The 20,617-nt window shown below is 36.1% G+C and overlaps 3 protein-coding genes across 7 annotated transcripts; all 3 read right to left on the bottom strand.

The window, feature by feature from the left end:
- Positions 862-3,458, bottom strand: LOC105156383. The gene is made up of 3 exons (XM_011072500.2): positions 3,236-3,458; positions 1,606-1,811; positions 862-1,403 (listed from the first exon to the last, which is right to left on the bottom strand). Exons 1-3 carry the CDS (start codon positions 3,335-3,337, stop codon positions 1,139-1,141), a joined length of 573 nt encoding a protein of 190 aa, XP_011070802.1. The 5' UTR covers positions 3,338-3,458; the 3' UTR covers positions 862-1,138.
- Positions 9,972-10,642, bottom strand: LOC105156382. Its single transcript, XM_020691926.1, has one exon. It carries the CDS (start codon positions 10,511-10,513, stop codon positions 10,148-10,150), a length of 366 nt encoding a protein of 121 aa, XP_020547585.1. The 5' UTR covers positions 10,514-10,642; the 3' UTR covers positions 9,972-10,147.
- LOC105156381 lies at positions 14,333-16,433 on the bottom strand. 5 transcript variants are annotated; one of them, XM_011072497.2, is made up of 4 exons: positions 15,855-16,433; positions 15,402-15,632; positions 15,225-15,291; positions 14,333-15,108 (listed from the first exon to the last, which is right to left on the bottom strand). In XM_011072497.2, exons 2-4 carry the CDS (start codon positions 15,584-15,586, stop codon positions 14,806-14,808), a joined length of 555 nt encoding a protein of 184 aa, XP_011070799.1. In that variant the 5' UTR covers positions 15,587-15,632; positions 15,855-16,433; the 3' UTR covers positions 14,333-14,805. The 5 variants fall into 5 exon arrangements, with proteins under 5 accessions (XP_011070799.1, XP_011070800.1, XP_020547687.1 ...); XM_011072498.2 differs by having other exon boundaries at positions 15,402-15,607; XM_020692028.1 differs by having other exon boundaries at positions 15,225-15,288; positions 16,272-16,433.

The raw sequence follows: 20,617 nt of genomic DNA, 5'->3' as shown, positions 1-20,617 counted from the left end.
TTATTGATACACTTGTTAATATTCTAAATATGTTTACGTATGCTTTGATACGGCAAACTCCAATAAAAAAATACAAGAATTCAAAAATTAAAAAATATGTAAAACTAAAATATTATCCTAAAAAGTTAAAATACAAAAGCGCCGTATAACTTAAGTAGCTAGACAAAACATGCATTTAAACCTTCATTCTCTAAGTAGTTTAGAGCAATTAGGACTACTAAAAGTTTTCTTTTTCTTTTCAATAGAATTTTGTTCTTTTATACCTAATTTTTATTTATTATTACAAGGGGTACTTGAGTAAGAGTTTAAATTTATATTAGTATTTTAAATATTATTCATATGTTATTTGTTTTTAATTTTACTGCGAACAGTAAATTATATTTTCTGAAAATATTTCAAACAATGTAATTGCGTTGAGATATTATCTGCATATTTATTTATTTTTTGTTGGATACGTTATTCCCTCTGTAATGACTCTTTCCTGTCCGAAAAACAATTGAATTTCTATCGTCGGAAGTAATTAGACAGTCGCTAATGTTTAAATGAGTCAAAGGAGCTTTTTGATGTATCTGATCACCTCATGTCTGAATCTTGGATTCGGATAAGCAACCCAGTAATGAACTTATAAAATCTTTACTTTATTTAAATCTTAGAAAAAAATGAAAATGAAAATGCTGCAATTATTAATTCAAGATATATATTACTTCTATAATTCATATTAATTTCCTCTTGTTAGTTTGTTGAAAAAGACAACCATAGATTAAGGGCATCAAGATTCCAACATCTGAACACTCACATTATAGCCCCAGAAAATCAGGACACATAATCCTCGTACTGCAAAAGTAAACCATGGGAACGAAGAAACATAACACCTCCATTGACTATATATTTTTTGATCCTTGCCTATCTGGGATTTTAGTGCTCGATATCGGCAAAATCATGACGCAACACCAAACAAGCCAAAACAGGTTTCTAATTGATCTGATTTCGGCTGCAAACTCACCATCAACCGGAAAGATTTTCCATAGCCAAGAATAAACACATTTCATCAACTAATGTATACTACGACAGGCTCATCACAAAACAAGATGACACTGACAAGAAAATTAAACTACTCTCCAAGTCTTACGAGCAAACATTATACACGGCCAGTCTTGCCAGCCGTTGAACTACCAAGATTAGTCTTCCTAGCTGGCTGTGTGGTAGCTTTAGCAAAGTACATGTAGTAGTAGACATTGAGAATCATTGTTGCCACCACAAATACTGCTCCAGCAATGAATACACCTTTCCGTAATGACTCACAAGAGAAATTATCCGCATAGAGATAGTTCCGATATTGGGTGTGATAAGCATTTTTTTTTGCACCAGCAATTAGACACGCTTCTGCCACTAGAAAAGTCATCCTGCACCATTTCATGAATAGTCTATGACTCACGTTCCAACAGTTTACCAGTTTACCATACATCATTCATAATAATAATAATAGCAATGATGATATATGTAACAAATAATAAAATGGCAGAAAAGTAAAAGATAGAAAAGGAGGATGGACGGAGGAGAAAAGAAATATACATTACATTGGAAGTGGTCATGATAATATCTTACCAAGAAGAAATAAAGTATATTATGGTCCATGCACGGTTTCCTCCGGGTACCAAAGGTCTTCCAAAGCACATGCACTTAGTGACACCCATCAGCAGAGACTCACTCGAGAGAAGAAATAAGAAAGCCCCAACTCCATAACCAGTGGCAACATCTGAGTGGTAAACACAGTATGTCTGATTAGTGGCGTCATCTTTACGTAATGTGCCCTGCCATGCAACAAAGACATAAATTAACAAGAGATATATTATAGAAACATCCGTGGTTCTATCAATATGAAAGTACATAATAAAGCTACATATAAAGAGCAAATTGTAAATAAAAACTATTTTCAAGATCTCAGGAAAAGGCTGCTTGAAAGAAAAATGTATGTCAGTAATAACAGTTAATGATACAAGAAAAACAGACACTTCTGGATAACTAGACAAAAGTTTTATGATGTACTATAGGAGAACATTGTTCTTGCATAAGTTATTTTCTTATGTAATAGCCAAGATTCTCGTCATAGTATTTTCAGCTAATATAAGGACATCACTGATCCAAAACTTTTCCAGTGCACTTTTCACAAGACATAATAATACATTCACTAAATCCAGTAGCAAATAAAGGATTTTAATTGGATCAAGGAGGCTGAGCTCCTGCTTTACTTACATTTGGGATATTAAGAAAAATGTGTATTTGGAAACAGAAAGTAAAACTCATAATGTAACACTAGAAAGTTTGGTATCTATAAAAAACTGCAATTGTGATTTTCAGCATAAACAATGATATTACATTATTCAGAAGAATCGAAATGATATATGACAACGAATAGTGAAAGATCTCTTCTTTCATATGTTTGGTTTGGGGGCATTGCAATACTTTGTATTTCAGTCGTGCAAACCCAATTTCTACATCAGGTAATAAATTCCAATGTCGAATGGCATGTTATTTTCTTGGACCAAAATCAGTTTTCCCAAATTTTATATGAGAGCAGAAGCAGCTAAAACCTTGCTTAATAATGAAAAGAGTCCATAACACAGTCGAGAAAGGCAAATTTTCCTAAACAACAGAATTGGACTATGTTGCCTCTAGCATCCTCATTATCACCAAATCAACTGAATGTTAAATTCCCACATGGAAGAACATAACATAATCTCTTATGTACTATGTAGTTATTGATAATACACATAATCCATCACTAAAAAGTATAAAGAGCCATAACAAAGTAACAAGAAGCAAGAATACAAGCTAAATCATATTGTATATGTAATAAAAAGCTGACATCCCAATCCAAACACTTCAAAATAAACCAAAACAAACTGTTCCTAGCTCAAAAACACCATACTAATCAATGCGAACAAATTCAAACAAAATACCCAGAAAAACGTGTGCATTTCCAAGTGCAAATGCACTTATATAGAACAAGCAACCAATTTCCTCAGACTAAGCATAAATTCCTCATAATAGATATTCAATTCTTGAAAAGGCAAAGATCTCAACGCAACAAACAGTATCAAGAACCAAAAGAATTGTAAATACGACTAATAAAACCAGAAAACAGCAACATTTGACTGTGATCTACAAAACCCAGTTCCAATCTTGTTAAATAAAGATAATAAAGGGAAAGGAGGAGGAAAGAGCAAGGAATTACAACGCTACGGCGTCGTTCAGCAGCAATTGCAAATCCAAATGCAGTTAAGCTAAGGACTATGACAAGAAGATGAACAAGCGAAGACCCTTTTCCTTCTCCCATCTCTAAATCTCACTCTGCCTTTCCTCTCACTCAGTGTGTGTGTGCGTGAAGAGAGAGCAGACTGCAGAGTGTGCGAGCGTTTGCTTTGCCACTGTGAAGACCCGAACACTATAAAAGAGTGGGAAAAGAGAAAATTAAAAGCGCAGTTAAAGGCTTTTGAGAATGTCGGGAATCTGATTTTGACGTGAATTTAGATAAGTGCATTACACGCGGGACTCAAATGAACGAAAATCGAGTTGACCTTTCGGCTGCTGTATCTTTGAATTGCGTGTAATTAGCACCCTGTTGAACGCGCGACTGGGGAAAAGAGAGGAGAACTACTAAATTTTTACTAGAAAAAGGAAAATTTAACGTAAGTGTAGTGAATTAGATTTGGTTGCTCTAAACAACCTTAATTAGTTCAAATCAAGACATAATTAATTGCATAATGTACTCAAAATGAAGAGAATTTTGCGAGGGGAAAAGGACCCTTAATTCTGAAATCTTTCATGAAACTCTGTTATATCTGAGTCATTACTGCAGTCCTTTGTGCCCCCAGTTCTCGTCCCCAAATTGCTGGCATGTTTTCTAGGTTCGTTTCCTAGGAAGAATTGTCAATTCGAGCATGAGGCTCCTATCTACTTCTATAATATATAATTTATTATTTTTGTACTTTATTTGGACGTATTTATTTATTTTTAATTATTGATATGTTAAATCAAGTTTTAAATTTAAATGTAGTAAATGATATAATAAATCACATTTTTAGCTACATAACAATTATATGGTAAATATATAATTAATAAATCTGATTAAAATTAAGCATCTTTAATTTGTGTCCACCACTCTCACTAATATATTATATGATCCCGTACGTATAGCAACATGCATGTTTTGTCCACGTTAATATTAATTTATAGATTACATCGCCATTATCATTATACATACAATTAGATAATTCTTCTCTTTCCAGTCGTGTTATCATTTATTGTATCGTGTGTATATATATATACATATAACTATTCCTATATAATATTTTTAATGAGCCGTGCCTTTAATTAATATATATTATGCCAATTAATTATAAGACAGACAAGCCTATTTTGTGTTTAAATGTTTGTGAGTGCCGGAGATTGAGAGGCACCGGCCAAGAGATAACTTAAGTTGTAGAGTTGGTCGTATTTGCCATTTCTTTCTAACACACTTTGAATTTTCCATAGATATTTTTTCATGCTTGATTCTTGCGGAGAATGAGGTAGCTAGGAACCCTGAGACCACAATTTGAATTGTTCATCAACAGATTACGACGTCGTCGTGTCGCCTGAGTTTCATGCATGTCAGCAAGTTACCGACGTTAGAAATTATGTAAATTACTAGGAACTTATATCTAATTAAACTTTCCAGAAAAACGAAACAACGAAAGAGGGTTAGATTAAGCTCTTGTTGTTCTTGGCTCCTACTCATAATTCACAATCAACATATATTGTAAGGAAATGGATCGGGTTAAGATGGATAACAGGTGGAATATGAAGGCGATAAAAGACACACGAATTTGTTAACCCAGTTTGGATATAAATCCTACGTCTGGGGGCGATACCAAGCCAGGAGAAAACACTCAAAGAGGAGGAAAATTGAGGAGTACAACACACACACACTTGTATGCAAGTCTTCACCACACGTGAAAAACAACACTCACCCTCGTCTCAACTCTTTCTTTTCTCTCTACTCTATTCTACTCTGCTCTGCAAAACAATGCTAATAAGAGTAGAATATATATAGCCATGACTTATCCTTTTTCCAACTCAACTTGGGATTTCTAAGTTGAATGAGGTTATCCTTCTCCAACTCAACTTTGAATCGGGTTATCCTTCTCCAACTCAACTTGGGAATTCTAAGTTGAATCAGGTTATCCTTTTCTTCTTCAAATCAATCTTCACAACTTAACAATCTCCCACTTGAAGATTGATTAGCTTTTCTCCACTTCTTTCTTGGTACCGCCGGGTTTGTCCACTCTAGTCATCAAGGCCAGTCGAAGCCGTACACAGCTTCAACTTCTCCATCGCAACCGCCTTGGTCAGCATGTCCGCAGGATTCTTTTCTCCTTGGATCTTCTCCAGCTGCAGTGCCTTCTTCTCCAGAAGTTGTCGGATGAAATGGTACTTGATCTCGATGTGCTTTGTCCGCGAATGGAACGCGGGATTCTTTGCCAGATGGATCGCACTCTGACTATCGCTATGAAGAATCACATCTGCCGGAGGTTTCCCTAATTCACCCAACAAGTGTTGCAGCCAAATGAGCTCCTTAGCTGCCTCAGTAACTGCCACGTACTCAGCTTCCGTCGTGGACAGTGTGACAACCTTCTGCAACTTTGAGACCCAGGATACGGCTGTACCGCCATATGTGAACACGTACCCTGTAGTGCTCCTCCTTTTGTCATAGTCACTCCCTGCAAAATCAGCGTCAACAAACCCAAACAAGGTAAGCTTGCCCTTACCAAACACCAATGCTCGGTCCTTAGTACCCCTCAGGTACCTAAGAATCCATTTCACAGCTTCCCAGTGCATCACTCCTGGATTGCTCATAAAACGGCTAACTACTCCCACTGCATGTGCTATATCCGGTCGAGTACAGATCATAGCATACATCAGGCTCCCAATTGCTGAGGCATACGGTGTGACTCTCATCTTTGCACGTTCGGAGTCAGTCTGGGGCGAATCACTGTTGGATAGTTTGAACTGATTTCCCAATGGCGTTCCAACCGGTTTTGCATTTTCCATCTTGAATCTGCATAATACCTTCTCAATATAATCAGATTGAGATAACCATAATTTACCAATACCTTTGTCCCTTGTGATTTTCATGCCCAATATCTGTCTTGCTTCGCCAAGATCTTTCATGTCAAACTTCCTCGATAACTGATCCTTGAGCCTATTGATCTCCTTGACATTTGATCCTGCTATCAACATGTCATCAACATACAGGAGTAGAATGATAAAAAACTCATCGAACCTCTTCACGTAGCAGCAATGATCAGCATTGCATCTAGAGAAACCTATCTCTAGCATGAAGTTGTCAAACTTCCTGTACCACTGCCGCGGAGCCTGTTTCAATCCATACAGGCTTTTCTTCAGGCGACACACCTGCTGATCATCTCCATTATACCCCTCTGGTTGTACCATGTATATCTCCTCCTCAAGATCCCCGTGTAGGAAGGCTGTCTTTACATCCATCTGTTGTAACTCCAAGTTCTCTGCCGCTACCATGCTCAACACAAGACGAATAGTAGTTAACTTGACAACAGGTGTAAAAACATCAGTAAAGTCAATACCGTATCTTTGTTGGAATCCCTTTACTACGAGTCTTGCCTTGTACCGCTTCTTCCCGTCTGATTCTTCCTTAACCCGATAGACCCATCTGTTCTGTAGGGCCTTCTTTCCTTTTGGGAGCTGACACAATTCCCATGTGTTGTTTTTCTTCAACGAGTTCATCTCGTCGTTCATCGCAAGCTCCCACTTGCTCTTGTGGACATCATTGACTGCCTCTGCGTAACATTCGGGTTCTCCACAATCAGACAAAAGCAAGTAATAAAGAGAGGGGGAGTACCTATCTGGGGCCCTTCTCAGCCTCGGTTCTCGACCCAGTGCCAAGGGTGTGCTGCTTTCAGTAATCGGTTCCTCCGATACTGGTTCTGGCTCTATCTCCGTTTGTTCGGTTTCGTCCGTCTGAACTCCCACTGAATCCGTATCTGCTGGTCTCATGATCCCGGAATTTGAAATATCGAGATCAACAAATTCCCTTTAGAGTCTGTAGAACTTCCTTCGTGCTCTTTGCTCCCTTCACATGATAGGCGACATTCCGAGAGAGCGACAGGATTATTGCGCTCATCGCCTTTCGATCGAGCACCTTCCATTCTTCATCACTCGTCTTCTCGGACTTCTCTGCAAGTGGTTCGTACAGGTCCTTCCCGTACAGGTAGGCCTCCATCTGCATACGCCAAAACCCAAAGTCGGAACCATTGAACCGTTCGACTGGAAACTTTCCCTCCATCTTAACTCCTTGAAACAGGCTCTGATACCAGTTGTAAGGAAATGGATCGGGTTAAGATGGATAACAGGTGGAATATGAAGGCGATAAAAGACACACGAATTTGTTAACCCAGTTTGGATATAAATCCTACGTCTGGGGGCGATACCAAGCCAGGAGAAAACACTCAAAGAGGAGGAAAATTGAGGAGTACAACACACACACACTTGTATGCAAGTCTTCACCACACGTGAAAAACAACACTCACCCTCGTCTCAACTCTTTCTTTTCTCTCTACTCTATTCTACTTTGCTCTATGAAACAATGCTAATAAGAGTAGTATATATAGCCATGACTTATCCTTTTTCCAACTCAACTTGGGATTTCTAAGTTGAATGAGGTTATCCTTCTCCAACTCAACTTTGAATCGGGTTATCCTTCTCCAACTCAACTTGGGAATTCTAAGTTGAATCAGGTTATCCTTTTCTTCTTCAAATCAATCTTCACAACTTAACAATCTCCCACTTGAAGATTGATTAGCTTTTCTCCACTTCTTTCTTGGTACCGCCGGGTTTGTCCACTCTAGTCATCAAGGCCAGTCGAAGCCGTACACAGCTTCAACTTCGCCATCGCAACCGCCTTGGTCAGCATGTCCGCAGGATTCTTTTCTCCTTGGATCTTCTCCAGCTGCAGTGCCTTCTTCTCCAGAAGTTGTCGGATGAAATGGTACTTGATCTCGATGTGCTTTGTCCGCGAATGGAACGCGGGATTCTTTGCCAGATGGATCGCACTCTGGCTATCGCTATGAAGAATCACATCTGCCTGAGGTTTCCCTAATTCACCCAACAAGTGTTGCAGCCAAATGAGCTCCTTAGCTGCCTCAGTAACTGCCACGTACTCAGCTTCCGTCGTGGACAGTGTGACAACCTTCTGCAACTTTGAGACCCAGGATACGGCTGTACCGCCATATGTGAACACGTACCCTGTAGTGCTCCTCCTTTTGTCATAGTCACTCCCTGCAAAATCAGCGTCAACAAACCCAAACAAGGTAAGCTTGCCCTTACCAAACACCAATGCTCGGTCCTTAGTACCCCTCAGGTACCTAAGAATCCATTTCACAGCTTCCCAGTGCATCACTCCTGGATTGCTCATAAAACGGCTAACTACTCCCACTGCATGTGCTATATCCGGTCGAGTACAGATCATAGCATACATCAGGCTCCCAATTGCTGAGGCATACGGTGTGACTCTCATCTTTGCACGTTCGGAGTCAGTCTGGGGCGAATCACTGTTGGATAGTTTGAACTGATTTCCCAATGGCGTTCCAACCGGTTTTGCATTTTCCATCTTGAATCTGCATAATACCTTCTCAATATAATCAGATTGAGATAACCATAATTTACCAATACCTTTGTCCCTTGTGATTTTCATGCCCAATATCTGTCTTGCTTCGCCAAGATCTTTCATGTCAAACTTCCTCGATAACTGATCCTTGAGCCTATTGATCTCCTTGACATTTGATCCTGCTATCAACATGTCATCAACATACAGGAGTAGAATGATAAAAAACTCATCGAACCTCTTCACGTAGCAGCAATGATCAGCATTGCATCTAGAGAAACCTATCTCTAGCATGAAGTTGTCAAACTTCCTGTACCACTGCCGCGGAGCCTGTTTCAATCCATACAGGCTTTTCTTCAGGCGACACACCTGCTGATCATCTCCATTATACCCCTCTGGTTGTACCATGTATATCTCCTCCTCAAGATCCCCGTGTAGGAAGGCTGTCTTTACATCCATCTGTTGTAACTCCAAGTTCTCTGCCGCTACCATGCTCAACACAAGACGAATAGTAGTTAACTTGACAACAGGTGTAAAAACATCAGTAAAGTCAATACCGTATCTTTGTTGGAATCCCTTTACTACGAGTCTTGCCTTGTACCGCTTCTTCCCGTCTGATTCTTCCTTAACCCGATAGACCCATCTGTTCTGTAGGGCCTTCTTTCCTTTTGGGAGCTGACACAATTCCCATGTGTTGTTTTTCTTCAACGAGTTCATCTCGTCGTTCATCGCAAGCTCCCACTTGCTCTTGTGGACATCATTGACTGCCTCTGCGTAACATTCGGGTTCTCCACAATCAGACAAAAGCAAGTAATAAAGAGAGGGGGAGTACCTATCTGGGGCCCTTCTCAGCCTCGGTTCTCGACCCAGTGCCAAGGGTGTGCTGCTTTCAGTAATCGGTTCCTCCGATACTGGTTCTGGCTCTATCTCCGTTTGTTCGGTTTCGTCCGTCTGAACTCCCACTGAATCCGTATCTGCTGGTCTCATGATCCCGGAATTTGAAATATCGAGATCAACAAATTCCCTTTCCTTCTTGTCATCGTCCGGGCTTACCTTCCTGTCGTTGTACATTACATCCTCATTGAATATAACATTCCTACTACGAATTATTTTCCGGTTTTGATCATCCCAGAATCTATACCCAATTATCCTTTTTCCAACTCAACTTGGGATTTCTAAGTTGAATGAGGTTATCCTTCTCCAACTCAACTTTGAATCGGGTTATCCTTCTCCAACTCAACTTGGGAATTCTAAGTTGAATCAGGTTATCCTTTTCTTCTTCAAATCAATCTTCACAACTTAACATATATAACCCCTATACACTGCGCGATTCAACACTGCCCGATCGGAAAACACAAAAACAGGATAAACTAGAAACTTCGTCAATTTCTCTCTCTCTCTCTCTCTCTAGCAAACTAAAAGACGTCGACGGGAAAATAAATAAATAACTAAGAAAAAGTGCGTTTGTCATGCATTTTGAGGAGCATTCCCAATTGCTTTCAAGTCCCAAATATCAAAATCCCACAAAACATCACCAAACAAGGCGTCATAAGCATCCCCCGTAGCCTCCATCTCCCAAAACGGGCACCAACTCGTCGCCCATGACATTTCCTCATCAACCCCACTCCACAAACCCGCCCAGTCCGCCACCTCCTCCGCCGATGGTACCCTGTCTTCCGCCTCTTCTCTCCGCCCCTCCACAGCCACCGCCACCGCCTCTTTCGCCTGCTTCATCACCGCCGCCCCATTGGCATTCTTCCTTATCACCTTATTGGTGACTGTCTTCGCCGTCGTCGTTGCTCCTTTTCTTGGACCGACTGTTCGCCTCTTCATGTTTGCATGTATATATGTGGTTTCCCTCAATCAATTATTTTGAAATATATTTGCAAATATTTGGTATATATAGCGGTGAAGATGAGCGGTGGTTTATTTTTCTGGGAACTTGGGGTGGAAGGTGACGAGGTCAATTTACGAGTTTGAACCCGCACGTGAGGGGCTCGTGGTCTTTCTTGGGAGCATTCCTAATTAATGTAGTAGTGTAGGAGCCTTTTTGGACCACAATACGCCGCTTTAGTCGCTGGAATATTCAAATTGAATTCAGGCAAGTGCTCACCATGCACGCCTTATAAGCCACGTACAGGGCCACGCTAAGTAATCGACTCCGAAGCTAGCAACTCAAATTTTAATCTACATCCAATTTATGTATTCAGATAGGGTTTAATAGGATCTAAGTTAATTATATGATAGATGTAATATACTTATTATATAATTGATAAATAATTTAAAAAAAGTTTGAATTATATGATAAATATTTCATACTTACTCTGTAATTATTTTGGCTCAATCTAACCTAATTGAAAAAAAAATTGCAAACTACAAATTATTATCATCAACATAAAGAAAAATGATCCCGACTCTCTGGACGCAAATTCTTATTAAATTGATCAATGTTTTATTATAAGTAACTGATCAATGTTTTTATATGTAAATCAAAGTTATAGTGTAATTAGTTTAAAATACGAGCAAACTCAGTTAGAATTTTTTATTTCTTAACTCACAAGAAAAAATGAATATTTCGGGGTTTTGGTAAAAGAGTTTTACGTGGTAAGAACACTACAAATAAGACATAAAGAGCACAACTTTCTTACAGCACAAGTTCAATCCCTGGGAAAAAGGGAAAGATGAGGAATCTACACAATAATCTTTAGTATCGGATTCTGTCCTAAAGCTGCAATGGATGTGCTTCTTAAGCTAAACTTTCAGGCGTGTTGTTATCCATTCAATTAAAAATAATACGTTACGTTCATACGTATAAAATGTCATTAATATTCACAATATTGAGCAGAAATTGCAGAATCTTATCTGTTGGAGTGACAATAATTGCATTCGCAGATCGGACAGACACAGACCAAAATATGGAAATGTTCCCCGTCAAATGGTGGCTGCCGTTAGCGTCAAAGATAGGCCCTTACTATTTTGGGATATATGTGGCAGAAAATTATCTATCCCACGTAGGTACCTACGTATGTTTAAAATTATTACGGTTAGATTACTGTGAGAGCTTTTGATGGCAGTAGGCGGCCGGCAAATATTAAAGGTCAGGGTCGCTGTGCAGGGGCGGCTGTTAGACCGACGAAGGTGATAGGGCCGTCGCGTTGAATGTCCTTTAGAACCATGCATGCCCTAGCCAAACCAAATTTTGACGCTCTACCCCTTCAGCTTTACGGACACATTTTCTTCTTCTGTCTTGTATTAATCAAAGTTAAATCTGTCCCAAGTGGTGTGGTGCCCAATTACATTGCTAGATGATCTGAATACCTTAAAACTGACGAGAAATATAAAATAGTCCCAGAAGTGTTTTTTATTTGGATCGAATTTGATATTATAGAGACCTTCCAATTATTTCTGTGTCGGGAGACTTTAATTGATTGTACAAGCAGATAACTGCTATAAATACATAATTCTTCAGATACCATGTGTATTTTGTATTATTTATAATTAATGTTATTCGAAATATATTAGTATTATTTATAATTAATGTTATTCGAAATATATTAGAACTGACTTTATTAATTTAAGTATCAAAAGATTGTAATTGAAGTCTGAGTAATATTCGTTGAATTTAAATTTGTGAGTGTAGATTTATGAAAATTGATAAGACGAGCTAAGATTGAAGGTTGGAGGTATGATCTAAAAGTTCTCCTACCACAACCTCAACCTCAACCTCAACCTCAACCTCAGAAGAGGGAGTTCATTTCTTAAAAGGAAATCCTGAGATAAAGCTAAATTGTCGTAACTCGTTCAGAATTCAGACATCTGGATACCTCTTTACGTGACTAATTATCTATTGGCTTTTCTGGATTCTTTATCAAAATCGAATCTACTTACTCTCCTTTTCCTCTTCTTTTTCCTTTCAAATAATCTACTCTCCCTCAAACACTGAGCATTATAATTCAATTTGACAGTTTTAATTTCTGGGACAAGGTTGTCAGGTTAAATGCATATATTAGTTTCCTTTAATATGTTATATATGTAATCTGGACCTTATTACAGTGTTACCCGTTACATGATTCAAACCCCTGACTATCAATCTGGGCAACAAGGTTTTTAACTTTGTCTTAGTGGTGAATCAGTTTCGTAGCTGGCCCAATGGAGCCCAATAAAGAGGTGAAAACACCTCCAAGGGTGGATCTGCCAAAATTCAATACATGAAATTGCATTTTGGTGAATAAAAATTACAGTGAATTATATCCATGCTCCTGGACTTAGGTCTAATTATGTATAACCACTGTACTTTATAAAATTACGAGTGCGTGCTGCCCTGGGGTGTTAGCATAATATATTTTAAAAGAGTATTTATGTAAAATTTAATCACTAAATAACAGTGTATATTTATAGAACTACAATCTCAAGAGTATAGTTTCAATTTTACAAATAATAAGAGGTGTTAATCTAATTAGACCTAACCTCGAGGAGTGCTAGCGTAATTTACCCTAAAAATTAAGCAAAAAATACAAGCACTAGTAGCATTCATTCACTTCAGATTACTGGTGAGCTGGATTTCATTTTTAGCAATCAAATTTAAAATTCTAAACTGAGAAATTTAATGCTATTTATTGAAGCATTATTCAAGTATAATACATTTGCATAAACATTAAATTAGCTCAATGTAGACGTAAGTTGTCGAATTCGAACAAAAACATGCCAACTCTTACCATAATGTTCAGCTATATATTATCTAATCATTTGATGGAATTTTGGTAATAGCGGATAATTAAGAGTGACAAATCTCAACCATACATATCAATATATCTATCTGGAGTTCAAATATAATAGTTGGTGGGGTGAAAGTACTTGAGGAAATTACAAGCAAGAGAGTGTGTATTTAGTTCAGTCAAAAAGTGATGAATTAATACATTATAGTTAGGCTTAGGTAGGAGGTAAGAAAAGACGGAGTTGCCGTTTCCAGCCACAAATATTGACAAATCGACGTTACACTTTAGCCATCCTCAATTTTCAACGCAGTTAATGAAAAACCAAGAACTAGCCATGCCACCGTATCCCTACAGTTGAGAATATCAATACTCATATCATAATCGTGTATTATTACAATATTATCCAAAGATAATTATACTTATACCACGTGACTTAAAAAATTATATTAAGTACCATTGATATAAACGAATCCATTCATTAGTTAAAATTCATAAAATTCATCGATACTTACAAAAACATTGAATGAAAATTCATATTAACATGTAATAAATATGAAAATCAATTAGAATAAATATAGACTTTCATTCAACTTTTTTATTGATACCAACAAATTTTATAAATTTTATTAACATATAAATTTATTTATTGAATAATACACATAAAAGTACTAGATATAATTCTTAAAATACATTAAATTTAAATGTCACAGCACCAAATCTCAATACAAATCAGTGTAAATATCCCTATTATCTATGTTCATATCGTGTGTTATTGTCTTAAAAAACGTCCAAGTAGATTAAATAAAACTAAATGGAAGAGGTACGTACGGTGTATGAACACCAATCAATCACGAGGAGTGGATGCAGGGCCCCACGCTCTTTCCATGATTTCGCGTGACGAACAAGGAGAATGATGCAAGAAAAAAACATTATATTATACTTACAAAAACAAATATTTTAGCATTCATTCATTTACAAAAGTGAATTTAACTACAAAACATGATGACTCATTGCCAACTACATATATATATATATAGAGAGAGAGAGAGAGCTTTCTTTTATACAGATTCTCCTCCTCCCCTCCTCCTCCTCTCAAAGCCGCCTACTGAAATCTCAAAACTAACCCCCAAAGGGGGACTTAAATTACTAGGGGCACCCCTCCTCTCATCTCTTACTTACACCATTACAAAAAGGGGCTGCCCCTTCCTACATCCTAAACAACCATGAAAATTATTTCTCAAATTGGTCAAATTACTCTCATCAACTCATACTTACAATAGAAACTGATCCCTTTAATTACAGACAACTTCTTTTCGAACACCGTATATGTACACTGGACACGAACTGATACCTCAATTTGATCAAAATCTCTCTTCCATGTCGAATTGAACTTTCTTGTATGTACTGTTTCTAAGCCAGGGCGGGGATTCTGCACCGGCGGCTGTCGCGGTCGAGGCAGTCGAACCCCTCGACCCGGACTGCCGGATTGTTACCAAAATTGGCCCTGACGCAGCCGCCCTTGCGGGCGGAGGAAGGGGACGAGGCCCGCCCCGATGGGATGGGGATTGCCCTTGGAGAAACAGGCGTGCATTTCTCGTCCCCGAATCGGGCGTCTTGAATTAGCGGGTTAGATACTCTGCTCGGCGGAGACCCGGAAAAAAATGGGGGCGACGAGGCTAACTGTGTGACTGATTGATCTGTACCGGAACCACCCTGTCGATTTATAAGCCAAATACTCGTTAGATTAAGTGTTTATAGGATTCTTGCAGATGTCGAACCTAGAATTTGACAGAAAAGTTTATTACAAGAAAGAAAAAGCTTAGACAGACCTTTGATAGGATGATGTCCAGAAGTTCATTTCCAGCTTTGGCGTCGAAGACCTCTTGGTGATGGCTGCTGATCAAAACCAGAAAATAAAGAAGAAAATCAGAACTGAAATAAAAATATGCCATGGACATGGTAAGAGTGAAAAGGACCAAAAGGGGTTTAAAAGCAAGAAAATTTACCTGGCATGCCATCTCAAGGGTCTGACATACGAGGGGTCATTCAGGGTGGTATGGAGCAGGCCGAGCCGCCGCGGTTTGGGGCAAACCACCGTTTCTTTCATCTCCACAGATCTGCAGGCGACGGCGCTGCCTCTCATCTCTTCACAGGCAGCAAAACTAGTCTGCTGAATCGCGTAGTGATTCATACTCTTTTATCTCTTCAAGATCTTGAAAATATGAACAAATTAACACCTGTTATTTTTAAGAAAGGTGAAATCTTGTTCAGAAAAAATAATCAGCAGACAAACAAGTCGCAGATCTGTGAACAAACTAAGAAATATCTTCCATTTGCTTTTATTTTAAGCTAAGATCCGTTCAACGTGGGCTGAAGATGAGAAGAGTGGCTAAGATTTTTTGACCTCTTCTTACATACTAATATATATATATATATGCGGGGAAGAAAGAAATACTTACATAACAGTTAAATAGTTTTGAGAAGAAAACTATACGGACACAGATCTATAGGAAAATTCGAAACTTTCGTCCTTTAGCATAACTTCCCATAATCTTGAGTAACAGATCAGACAAACCCCTCGTGACCATTCGAGAGAACAAGAAGATTTCTTGAAATCTCAGAAGATAATTTTTCAAAGACACTCACTTTTCTTCAAAAATGGAGAAGAAAAAATCAGACAACTTTGCAGATCTGTTGGGAATTCCTGAAACTTTTGTGGGATCCTAAGCTTGATCAAAACCACATCTGGAAATCCGAAACTTCAGAAATAATCAAAAGATTTGATGAAGAAGAAACGGGTTGTTTCAGAACTACAGCCCACCAACTTCCCAACTACAAAGAGGACAGGCACAGAGGTTGAAAGGAGCTGAGTTTACCTGAAAGAGAGAGCTGTACAAGATTGTGAGGGCTCCTAGTTTAGCAGAACAACTTGAAACAAGAAAAAATTAAAAGAGAAAAAGGAGAAAAAAAAGATATTAGGTGTAGATTGATAGAAGGGTCGGTCTCAAGTCTCAACTCTCAAGCACGGAGGAGAGAAGGCTGAAAAGGGCTCTGTGGGATTTTATACACATGTGACCGATAGGATGACATCGACAGATTTGAAAGAAAATTTTATTACGGTAATTAATTCTAGTGCGTGGGAGACAACAACTGATACAAGGCTGCAATAAATTTTAAAAAATACAACAAACAGACCCTACTCTTTTTCTATAACTGTAATAATATTATATATTCAAATTGAAAACATTAAATAAAGAAATAGGAAGGGCGTTGGAACTTGGGGGGTGCTACAATAAATATTATATTACAAAGTAGATCTCCGATATTTTTTTCTCTCTCTAACTTCTTTTAATTTTTTTTCGACTTTACGTGCAAATAGCTACCTGTATATTAAAGAAAATAATACGAAAAACTGCGATTTTAATCTCTTAAAGTAGAAAATATTGAATTTTTTATTCTAACGATTTATGAGTTTATACTATAAAATCAAAATAAAAAATTTAAATTTTTATTATTACTAATCAATATTAGTCATAATTTTAAGTCATAGTTAAACCATTTGCTACGATTTTGCCCATGTAATGCTTTGGCTACACTTGAAGAAATAACAAAAAATTATTGTTACAAAGTCATGACTGATTTGTACTTGCCATGATTTTCTATTTTTGAGCTATAATAATTAATTATAGTGAAAAATCATATTTTTTTTAGAATTAATAGATTTAGTATCATAGGCTAAAAATTAAAGATTTGGGATTAAAAAAAGCTATAATTTTATACTCTATGAAATCAAATTTGTGCTTAACCTATAAACTATGGGTAAGAAACATAATATTTTTTATTGTGTGAGATCAAAAACATATAATTTTCCAAAATAATGGGTTGCGGACTTTGATGTTATAGTTCTTGAAATTCTGACCAGTAAAGATTATATTGATATGTCTGAAGGATTTGTAGTCTTCATGGGAACTTTGAGAATGTGTAGTGGTATTTTTAAATAAAAGAAGATAGGGTTTCTGAAAGACGGAACCTTTCTTTTCTATTTCTTTTTATATCTAAACTTAGCAAAATCGTCTTCTTACAACATTAAATAAATATTTTTTATTGATACTGCAATAATTAATAGTAATTTGTGAAAGTTTGCTATCATATAATATATAAGAGATTTAATTGTATATATTCAAACTTAACACCATTAATGTTAATTTCAATTTAGCTTCGTAAACAAGTACTTAATTGGTAAGTGATTCTTCTTGTTTCAAATTTTATATTGCACACTCAAATATTAGAAATAATTCTGAAATCCGATTTTACATGTATCTTTTAGGAAATGAATCGAGTATAATAATATCAATTATCAATAATTATTAATTAGTATTTTCTTAGATTTTATATAAATATTTTTGGATTTGTTATAATTTGGAATAATACGTCTATTTTTTTTCATGTGTGGTCCAACTAACAGATTTTTCTATTAGTCAAAATTTTTTAAATTAATTAATATTTTAAAAAAAATTGAATATATCAAGATTAAATTAATATACTTTAATTAAATTTATAAAAAAAACTAACTTATCATTTTATATTTAGGAATCCTGAAAGAAACCGACTAAAATAGATATGATTCATTATTACATGCATGTTGAAAGCTTCCTCCAAAGATGCAGCAAAAATCATGAGAATAGCATTGGGGGAGTTGCGTGGAAGACAGAAACTATACCATGTTCAGAAAAGGTAAAGATGATGATGATTTTATTATATAGTATATTGATTTTAACTGCTTAGATCTTAATCAATCACGCACACAGGCGGTGCCTCCTGCAACAGAGCTCATCGGATTTCGCACCCCAACTATTATTTTATTGTTTTAGTTGAAAAAAATCTGCTCAAAATATCGACTGTCCTAACTTATTTTTAACTGCTCAGATTTATGACACAGCCTGTGATTATAGGACACGTGGAGACGGGTTGCCCGCTGGTTTCTGAGACCGCCCTGTGGGTTTAGGTCCGTATGGTAGTGGGCGGTAAATGGTAATAGACGGACGCCCAAGAATATAGAGCCTCATTCTCTCACTCTGTTACGCTGCCTGCTCTACTTCGCATTTGCCCTTCTCAATGCCCATTATTATTTATCAATATTTGAATTTAACATTATAATAACTTTCGTTTGGGTAAACAATAATTAGCTTTCATAAACTTTGATATAATTACGAATAATTCTCTTATTATTTGAAAAATTACAACTAAAACCTTCAAATTGAACATAATTATGTAACGTTTAAACGGTGAAGTGGACTTTGCAATTTATGCTTGTTGATGTTTTTAAAAAATAAAAATATATATAATTGGAACAATATAAAAAATGAGTGTGGATAAAATAGATAATCTAGAGCGAATATTAGTTCATAAAAATTATAAAAAATATATAAAACTATAACTTATAATATAAAAGGATATTTTGGTCAATTCATTATAAAAAATTGATAGAAACCTAGCCGAATTGGCTCGTTGTTAGACAGATGTTAAAATCAGGAGGTATTTATAATTTTTCAAACAACAAGTAGGTATCTATAATTATACCAAACCTCATGAGAGGTGGTTGTAATTTACTCTTTAAATTTTATTGACAAAAAAGATGTGTATATAGAATAAAATATGAGATATATTATATATTAATTAACAAAAAAATGTACTATTTACTCTTTTTTTTTTTTTGAATTTTCACCAGAAATATCAGCATGCTTCAAAGGCAATTTCTGCTTATTTAAATGGCTTAAGCTTTGTAGACCAAAAAACAGAAAGACAAACAAAAAGGCAGAAAGAAATCAAGAACGGACAGGCCAGACAAAGAAATAGACAAATCAAATCGTTATAATGTTTGGATTCGTTTTTTGAGTGTTTTGTTGTATTTTATAGAGATAGAGAGAGAAAAATAAAGATAAATAAATGTGTGTTAGAGATAGTATGTATGTTTAGATTTATTTTTATAGATAATTTAGAATAAGTATTATATATTTAATGTTGTGTTTGGGGTGACAAATTACTATTCATTGTCAAATCATATCTTTTTTAGATATATTTATGTATATATGTGTATATTTATACTAAAATAGTTAAGAACATCTAACATTAGGTGTTTTTAAATGACCACAAATATTAAATATTTTTTGACTTATTTAAAAAATAATTTGAAAACGAAAACAAACATAGTGTCTCTGTTTCCCTCCAATTTACTGAAAACTGAGACGACATAATCTCCTGGTTAGTGCCATCCTCTGTCAAACATTCAATCCAGCCGAAAGATGGTTTGAAGAAACGGGTTTTCGGCTGACAAACGTAGACTCACTTCACAACACTAAAGAAAGAAATATAATTATGAATAATTAGAATTTTTTTATATAGTTAATTATTATTTTTTAAAGTAAAAAAAATAGAAATAATTATACTCCCTTCCCCTTAGATTTGTTGTAATTACACGTAAACTCTCTGTGATTCGAGAAATTACATCTTACACCCTTGAGATTTGCTTTTGTCTAACAAATAAATTTTTACATTAGTTAAAGTTCATCGAATCTGCTGATATTAACAAAAAAAATTGGAAAAAAAATTATATTTATCCCTGATTGACTTATTATTGATTTATTACAAGTCAAATAATTTTTTTATGATCAAAGTACCCTCATACGTTTTTCCTCGTCAATACATGTGATGAAGTATACATTTACTGTTACAAGGGTAGTTTAGTCGAAAAAAATTCTTTTGACCTGTAATAAGTCAGTAATAAGTTAATCGAGTGTAAATATCAATTTTCATTCAGCCTTTTTATTAATATCAACAAATTCGATGAATTTTGACTAACAGAGACTTATTTGTTAGACGAAAGAAAACCTCAGGGATGCTAGATGTAATTTTTCAAACCATAGAGGATCTATGTGTAATTACAACAACTCTCAGGAGAGAAAATTGTAATTATCCCAAAAAAGCATGATGAATACTGATTAATTACAATTGTGTAACGATTATTAGTTATTGTTTCTGTAAATGATGCCAAAATATTAATACAGTTAAAAATCAAAATAAATATTTGACTATAGGTAAAATCATAACAAACAGTGATCAATTGTAGTAAAAACTTAAGAGTTCATATTGATTTTGTTTAACGATGGTAGATAGTATCGATTTATTGTGATTTTTAAGTTGTAGTGATCTATGATAAAGGAAT

This window comes from Sesamum indicum, linkage group LG2 (genome assembly GCF_000512975.1).
Source record: "Sesamum indicum cultivar Zhongzhi No. 13 linkage group LG2, S_indicum_v1.0, whole genome shotgun sequence".
Classification (NCBI taxonomy): Eukaryota; Viridiplantae; Streptophyta; class Magnoliopsida; order Lamiales; family Pedaliaceae; genus Sesamum; species Sesamum indicum.
This window is presented reverse-complemented; position numbering and strand designations above follow the sequence as displayed.